Raw genomic sequence first — 8769 nt, 5'->3', positions numbered from 1 at the left:
AACTTTTTTTGTGCAAACTTTTTTAGTCGTTTTTATAGCAAACAGAGTTGTGTTTGTGCAGTGACAGGAAGACTTCACCAATTGGCTGTTTTAGGAGGGACCTATTCCGCTATAATCTTTCATATATCTAATAATATATCTAAAGTAGCCTATCTAAAGTCTTTGATAATCTACAACTACCACAAGTATAGCTTTGAGTTTACTTGCTTGACGAAACAGACAAGTACTGCTGTCCTTTAGCAACTTTCTTTTCTTTTTTTTACTTAAGTTTATTATTATTATTATTATTATTAACAACAACAGAGTGTTGTTTGAGGTTTTAATATGTGTTGTAGAACAACAACAAAAACGTGAAATTATTGTTAACGCAATGAATTCAAACAAGTTTAAATAAATTCAAAGTCTAAATTTACCTTGTATTTATGTCTAAAAACCAGGTCGATAAATGTTTGCAAAAATAAATAACTTTAAGATAAAACATCAACGGTATTTTTGGTGCACATGCGCACTGCACAGGAAACACTTGCAAACAAAGAGGAAGCGCTCGTGTGATTTAAAGGGGACCGCACACAATGCAGAAATCATGTTCTTATGCTAACACATTACGTTGTTTTTAAAATGAAACCCGGTGCATAAGGAGCTGGGGATCGACTTGCACAAAATACTGAGGTAAAACGAAATGAGTTGCTGTAAAATCTCTCACAGTTAGCTGTTTGTATGTCTACTCACTGCTGCATATTTCAGCTAAGATTAGCATGTGAGCTAATTCCACGTTGATCAACAAAGCGACACGTAAACAGAACCACCAAAACCATACTTCTGAATGACTATTCTAGCAGTATATTCAATTTCGGCACATGCTGTCTGAAAATGACATTTGTAGGATTTTTTATTTATTTATTATAAAGTTGCTTATATATTAACGTTAACGTTACTCTGCAGCGCATTGTGTTAGATTGTAGGTGTTTTATATTATAAGTGATTAATTTCATGTTACGTAAATGTAAGCTCACTAGTAGAAAATATAACTGTATGATCTTTGAGTAAAATGAAGCAGTATATTGACAGTATTGGGAACTCTTGCTTAAAGACAAAGTATTGATTTGAATGTATAGAACGTCACCTTGGCTTGTAAGTTATATATTTGTTTTAAATTATTATTATTCGCCGTTATTTTGGTGTAATAAGATATTATGGTTTAAGTTTCACGTGCAATTTTATTTACAATGTGACACTTAAACAGAACAAATTTGTGAGTCACCTTTTTAATCAATGTCTAATGACAAATTCGGGAGTTTCAAGAATTGTATTTTTATTTTTTACACTAAATTTAGATAAAGTTGTTTATGATAATATTTCCTCTGTGGTACATTTTGTATATTTTTTTAATTGACTAAATTTGGTTTCAATATATATGCCTTATTTAGCATTTTGTCACCTTTTAAATTCTGTTTAGACATTTGTTGTTTAATGCTATAGTAAAGAAGGGATAAATAAAGTGTTTTCAGAATCAGCTTGTCCACACCTCACTAGACTAAGTTAACTTTAATCTTTCCACACAGTTAATATAAAATAAAAATCCCTGAATACTGTTTAATCATGATCTTTCGCTTTTCTTTTTTCTTCTTCTTCTTCTTCTTCTTCTTCTTCCAGAAATTACCTCGGCTGTGTAAGATGAAAACTCTCTATTTTTGAACTTTATGCCCAGTTTTTGGTTTGGTGGGATAGTGAGGACACTAAGCAGATCATCTTTGCCAAAACCTTTTAGGGAAACATTATTCAGAGCAACACTAAATTGTCAATATCTCCAGTGCTCGAGAGCTCTCACATTTCCGTGGTGCTTTGCATCTAGCCCCAGTGGCGTCTTTTTCCGTGTGCCACAAATTCGACAGTTCACTCTCAGCTCCGGCTCATATTTCCGCGTTTCTTGGCCTGAGTGGCAACGTGAACAACCAGACATGGCAGAGCAGAGATACTGCGTGGAATACGCCAAACGTGGCACGGCTGGGTGCAAGAAATGCAAAGACAAGATCATGAAGGGGCTGGTCCGGATTGGTAAGATCGTGCCGAACCCGTTCAGTGAGTCTGCAGGGGAAATGAAGGAGTGGTACCATGTAAAGTGCATCTTTGAGAAGCTGGAGAGAGCGCGCGCCACCACAAAGAAAATCGAGGACATCACAGAGCTGGAGGGATGGGAGGAACTTCAGGATGAGGATAAAGAACTAATCAATAAACATGTTTCAGGTATTCGGCCACTGTTTTGCTCTCCTTGTTAAGTTTGCATCAGATGTCATTGCAGACCTGACATATGCTGAACAGTCTCTCTTCTCTTTAATAGACCTGGCAGCCAAAACCAATGCAAGCCCAAAGAAGAAAGTGCAAGCAAAGTTAAACAACAGTGGGCAGCTGTCAGCACCACTAGCTGATCCAACAGTCAACGCTCCTCGCAAGTTTTCTGGCTTCACAGGTACGACACCAAGAGGGCATGGGTTTTTTCTTTTGCTGCTATTTTTGTTTGTAACTTTTGTGTATCTTAAGATACATAACAGTTCAAATATATGGGGGTCAGTTTATTTAATAATTTTAAAAGAACTCTCTTATGCGTAACAAGGCTGCTTTTATTTAATCAAATACAGTAAAACGGCAATATTGTAAAATATTACTATTGTGTTTTCTATTTTATTCTATTTTAATATAATTTATTTCTGTGATGACAAAGCTGAATTTTTTTAGCACCTTTACTCCACTCTTCAGTGTCACATGATCCTTCTGAAGTCATTCTAATTATGTCAGTTTGGTGTAAAAGAAACATTTCTTATCAATGTTTAACACAGTTGTGCTGCGTAATATTTTTGTAAAAACCATGATACATTTTTTTCAGGGTTCTTTGATGAGTAGAAAGTTTAATAGCATGAAATAGAAATCTATTGTAACAATGTAAAATATTTTACTGTCACTTTTGCTTAATTTAATGCATCCTTGCTGCCCCAAAAATGATCTTACTGATGCCCAACTTTTGAATTGTAATGTAACTTGATTGTTGTAGAGACAGTAGAGATTTAAACATGACATACAGAATCCAAAATTCATTTTTTGCCACACGAATGGATTGAGATTTTACCAGCCATAAATATTTCTTACTGGTAGTAAAACTGTATATAGACAGTTAACCCGGGTTCAGAATACTGGAGTTTAAGGCCGTTTTATGCCCGATTTACCCCTCCCGACATTTGGAGAAAAAAATCGCATCCAGGGCGTCTGTTGGTTCCGATGTTCGGCCCAGATTATCTGGTAATGTGAGGCGTTTACAGATCCAATCTTAAGCCTCCAGATCTGCCTGAGGACACATTGGGGCCGCCCTGACAATATCAACCCTGTTTGATATTTAGGATTTGAATTCGGGATGATTACGACTATGATGACATCAGTACTTCCACACCAGCCAATGAGAGACAAGTCTACAAGGAGTCGGAAGTGATGTAACTTTTGAAATGGCGACCGTGAAACAACAAGCAGCATCTGTATGGATCCGGTGGATAACGGAGATGGAGGAACGGCTGGTCGAATTGTGGCAACAACAGGACTGCCTGAGACTATAATGGCCCTCATTTATCATTCTTGCGTAGAAACGGGCGTATATATTGGCGTAAGATTATGCTTACACTCCTCTCATCGCCTGATTTATGAAGCTGTGCGTACCTTTGAAATCCAGGTGTACGCAATACCTGCCCTTGATAAATGCCGCGGCTGAAAACGATCGTCATTAGAATAACACGCCCCTATATATTCAAGTCTCCGCTCCCCCCACGCCCTCATTTTACGCCATGGACACACGGAAGACGGCAAAGAAGATAAACTTCTCCGACGTTGGATGAGCAAATGACCTATCACAATTGCATTATTTTACAGCACGTGTTTTGAAACAATTAGCATTTAATTTCGTATCACGTCACATGTATTAGGGTGTACAATAATGATGATGATGTGATGTGGAGTACCATTCATTCACATTAATAATTGCATGACAATTTGTAATATTCTTCTTATTATTTATGATTTTTATTATTAATGACGCTTATTGTTATTTAGAAGAAGAATGTCGTTATTATTATTATTTGTATTATTATTATTATTATTTAAAAGAAGAAGAATGTCATTTTTATTATTTTGTCAGTCTGAATTATTTTTTGGTCATTGAAAGCCTTTCATTACTGAACAAAAAAAAGAGGTATACTTTGCCTGGAGTGTTATAGAGTTGTGGATGGTTGTCTTTTTAAAAAAGTCTTTTGTCTTTTATTTTTCGTGTTCACATTTATGAGGAAAAAACAATGTTACGTGACAGTTATCCATAACGGATGTGACCGCTCTGAAAGCGGCATGCTTTAAAACATTCACAGAGACCTCAAACAGAAAGCACAAAGCCTTTCTTTAAAGCGAATTTCGTTTTGTATTAATTGTATCTTAATTTTAATCAGTGTTTCATTATCCAATTTCACGATTTAATAAATAAAAAGTAAATGGCAGAGATAATCAAGACACGGAGGCGCCAGCGCCTGAACTGGATAACGTTAAGCTATCATCCATGAACCGAAACTCAACGTAGGCTATAAGGTAGACTACTAGCCTCACACACCTAAAAAAAAAAATAGAAATATATCTATTATCTATTTAAACAGAACCATTCAAAACAAAATAAAACGATGTAATCCGTATGAAATGTGTATTTCTCTCCGGCGCGTTCACTACTGTGAAGATTGCGAGTCATTAGACTTAATCTTTGCAGCCGACACAGAAAACCAAATGTTTTTATTGGTTTATTAAGTACAAACAGGCGAGTTATGAAAAATTGAGTGTGAGGGATTTGTTCACTTCACACAAAAAGATCTTGGAATGAGATGGCTAACTGTATAGCGTTTAGTCCACTGTCTAACTTTAGTTAACTGTCGACAACTTTAATCGGTTAATGTTGATACGGTCAACCATCGGTCAAACGGTCATCGGTTAACATCCCTATGTTGTTGTTTTTTTACAGTGGGTAATAATATATCATATCTTTTAGTTTGTCAGTGCATTTTGTGGTGTTAGGAATTGTTTTTCTGCGCATTTCCACACTAACTCAAAACGTGCGTACACCACCTCCTGAGCTGGCGTAGGATTTGAGCGTGCCGTACGCCAGCGTCCATATTGATAAATCTCAAAGTCACCGTGGTTTTGGGTGTACGCCAGGTGTACACTGGGAATTTGGTGTACGCACTTTTGATAAATGAGGGCCGTTGTCTCCTCATATAATGTCTTCAGCAAGTGGCTGCAACACCGTATATATTTTATATACATCCGAGTTGCTAAATCTGGCATGATAATCTTAAGAATGTCTTGTAGTGTGTGATGCGACACGATTTCCAAATCTTGTAGTGTGTGCAGGTTTGAGATTTGAAAGAAGAAACTCTGTAAAGATTCTCCTTAAGGCTGGAATAACTTATACGACTTTTAAAATCGGAGAAAAAGTTGTGTAGTGTATTCCAGCCTTTATGTGCGTGATACAACCAGATTTCACAGTCAGTTGAGATCTATAAACTCCTGTAGTCTGAGCCCGGCTTTAGTATGAATTGGTTTGAATTTACATGGACGAGGGTCATGTTATCATTCTTACTATTTATTTTATATAAAGTGGCTTGCCAGCTGGAAAATAAATCTGTTGACCATTTTTAGCTGCCACTGTTCATTTTGAGCCACTGATATAGGTGGAGAAAGCGATCTATCATTTCATGCTCTCGTGCTCTGCCATTTTAAAGGGGTGGTTGATTATGATTTCACTTTTCTAACTTTACTTAGTGTGTAATGTTGCTGTTTGAGCATAAACAACATCTGCAAAGTTACAATGCTCAAAGTTCAAGGCAAAGGAAGATATTTACTTTTAAAGAGATCGCTTTTTAAGGACTACAACAAATGGCTGGTAGGGACTACACAACATTCCTCCCGGGTTAGTGACATCACCAACCCTAAAATTTACAAAAACCCCACCCCCGGGAACGCGGTTTATAGATTATCACAGAGGTCTTCAATCCTGCTCCTCGAGGGCCACTGTCCTGCAGAGTTTAGTTCCAGCCTGCTTCAGCACACCTGCCTTTGAATACTCAAGCGATTCTGAAGTGCTTGATGAGCTGTTTCAGGTGTGTTTGATTAGGGTTGGAACTAAACTTTGCAGGACAGTGGCCCTCCAGGAGCAGGATTGAAGACCTCTGCATTATCATGACAGTATATGCCTAATCAATGACTAGAAGATGGTAAACTCCACATCAGCTGCATAAATTCTTCAACTAACCATTCAGAAATGTCCTGTTGCTTTCTAAATGCTTTGTCACTTCTTCTTGAGTCTCTCCATCATTGTCTGACTCTGGTTTGAACATAAAAGGCTAAAAGTTGTTGAAATTTAATAAAGAAATTTAATAAAGAACACAAGCTGTTGAAGCTCCGCCCTCTGTGACGGAAGCAGCAGCTCATTTGCATTTAAAGGGACAGACACAAAAACAGTGCGGTTTTACTAACCCTCAAAAAGTGACAATTTAACATGCTATATAAAAATATCTGTGGGGTATTTTGAGCTAAAACTTCACATACACACTCTGGGGACATCAAAGACTTATTTTACATCTTGTGAAAAGGGCATTATACCACCCCTTTAATACAAGGCTTAATACTCTTGTGTCCACAGCTACCAAGGCCGGTTCCTCTTCCTCCAGTCCTGGACCGTCTCCAGCCAAACCCACTCAGGGCAGCGCTTTATCAGCTAAACTATGTGACCCCAACCATAAAGACAACTTACTGCGGGAGTTCCGCAAACTCTGTGCCTTAGTCGCAGAGAAGTCAGGCTACAACGCCAAAACCGAGATCATCAGAGACTTCTTAACAAAGGGTTCTGGTGGAGGTGAGCATGAATAATCTGGGCCATCATTAACACAAGCAGTCTCAAAGTGATCTCTGTTAATCTCCCTCCCACATCTTCACAGACAAATTCAGAGGAGATTTGTACCTGACGCTGAAGCTTCTCCTCCCAGGAGTGGTTAAAAATGTGTACAACCTCAATGACAAACAAATTGTCAAGCTTTTCAGCCGCATATTGAATTGCAGTCAGGATGAGATGGTGCAAGACTTGGAACAGGTTTGTTGCATATTTCTTTTACAAAAGTAGTCCAAGAAGAGAAATATTTGAGCCTTTCCTTCATTGATCTTAATCGTTTTCATATAGGGAGATGTTTCAGAGACAGTGCGGATGTTTTTCGAGGACAGCAAGTCTTTCCCTCCAGCAGCCAAGAGTCTTTTGACCATCCAGGAGGTGGATGCTTCACTGAGCCGTCTGGCCCAACTCACAAAGGAGGATGATCAGCAGACAGAGCTGCAGGACATTGCTAAAAAGTCAGAAATAATTTAATCTTTGATAATGATTATATAAAATGCTCTGGTTTTTGAATTTAGAATTAGACTTCATCAGAAAGGTTTTGGCACTTGATGTGTGAACACACACACACAAATCATAGACATGATTCGAAAAGGTTAAATTGCCCTAAAAAAAAAAAGTATTGTAAAACTTGTATTGTTCACAGTCAAAAATGACTGCATTGGAAATTAATGGGAGACTAATTTCATCTATTGCAAACGTTTGGTACTGCGCGCAAACAAATTCTTACTAGAAACATTTTTTTTTTTTAGATATCAACTTCAAATTTGGAACACAGCTTGTATAGATTTATGGCTTTGATTTTTCTCACAGTTTTAGAGTAAAACGTGTTTTGGATAATACATATTTCATAGAAAAATTGAAAATTTAAATTGTGAATTTTTCATAACAATAACTGAACTTTTTTTCAAGTTACATAAAAAAAATAAAAAAATAAACTTTTCACTTCAGCAATAATCTGCCAATTGTCATCTTTAAAAAGAGACCAAACTTAAGTTTGTGCTCCAAAGCATTCAATATTTACGACAGTTTAAGTTGGAAATTTCATTTTCAGGTCTGTGCTTAAAATTTAGTATAAATTGATTATAACTACTACGTAAATTAATTTATTTCCATAAAATACCCTAAAAATACAAAATATTAATAAAAATCGAAATTCAAAATAAAATATAGTACAATCATTTAATAAAAAATAAAAAAACGACACGCGAACAGTACCAGAGGGTTAAAAAAACTATACTTTTTACATTTGTTTGAATTTTGAGGATGCTAACTTTTAAATGTTTCTTGATTCCCAGATGTACCGGAAATGATCTGAAGTGTTACATTCGTTTGGTCAAACATGATCTGAAAATTAACTCGGGGGCTAAGCACGTGTAAGTGTTGCTGGCAGATTGTACCTAAAGGCATCGTGTTCGTTCTGTCTCACTCAGTGTAACCTTTCTCTCATCAGTTTGGATGCTGTGGACCCTAACGCATATGATGCCTTCAAAGCCTCCCGTAACCTTGGTGACGTAGTCGACAGGGTGCTACGGAACCAGCAGGACGCCTCTAATGGAACAGGACCCCGAAAGATCCTTAGTGTGGAGGCGTCTCTGATGACCCCCGTACAGCCAATGCTGGTCTGAGTCTCTAGTGCCCTTAAACCGATAGTTCACAAAAACAGAACATTTCTAGGGCTGCCCCCTAATAGTTGACTAACTATTTTAGTTTATTTATTTTAAATTTTAGTTTTACTATTTTAGTTTATTTTAGTTAGTTTTTGACTTTAATGTTAGTCTAAATCTATTAGTCAGTTAGCCAAAAAAAAAAAA

At 36.9% G+C, this 8769-nt stretch overlaps 1 protein-coding gene across 1 annotated transcript in view; it reads left to right on the top strand.

The window, feature by feature from the left end:
• Nucleotides 1-514: 514 nt before the first annotated feature.
• lig3 (ligase III, DNA, ATP-dependent) overlaps nt 515-8769 on the top strand; it is a 55189-nt gene continuing 46934 nt past the window's right edge. The window contains exons 1-8 of the mRNA XM_084415428.1: nt 515-669; nt 1654-2244; nt 2339-2467; nt 6713-6925; nt 7008-7159; nt 7247-7413; nt 8254-8331; nt 8409-8577. Of these exons, the coding sequence (XP_084271554.1) occupies nt 1701-2244; nt 2339-2467; nt 6713-6925; nt 7008-7159; nt 7247-7413; nt 8254-8331; nt 8409-8577 (1452 nt within the window). The 5' untranslated portion in view covers nt 515-669; nt 1654-1700. The remainder of the gene's footprint in view (nt 670-1653; nt 2245-2338; nt 2468-6712; nt 6926-7007; nt 7160-7246; nt 7414-8253; nt 8332-8408; nt 8578-8769) is intronic.

Source organism: Rutilus rutilus (genome assembly GCF_951802725.1).
Source record: "Rutilus rutilus genome assembly, chromosome: 7".
NCBI classification, from domain to species: domain Eukaryota; kingdom Metazoa; phylum Chordata; class Actinopteri; order Cypriniformes; family Leuciscidae; genus Rutilus; species Rutilus rutilus.
The sequence above is the reverse complement of the archived record's forward strand: the minus strand, read 5'-3'. Positions and strand labels throughout refer to the sequence as shown.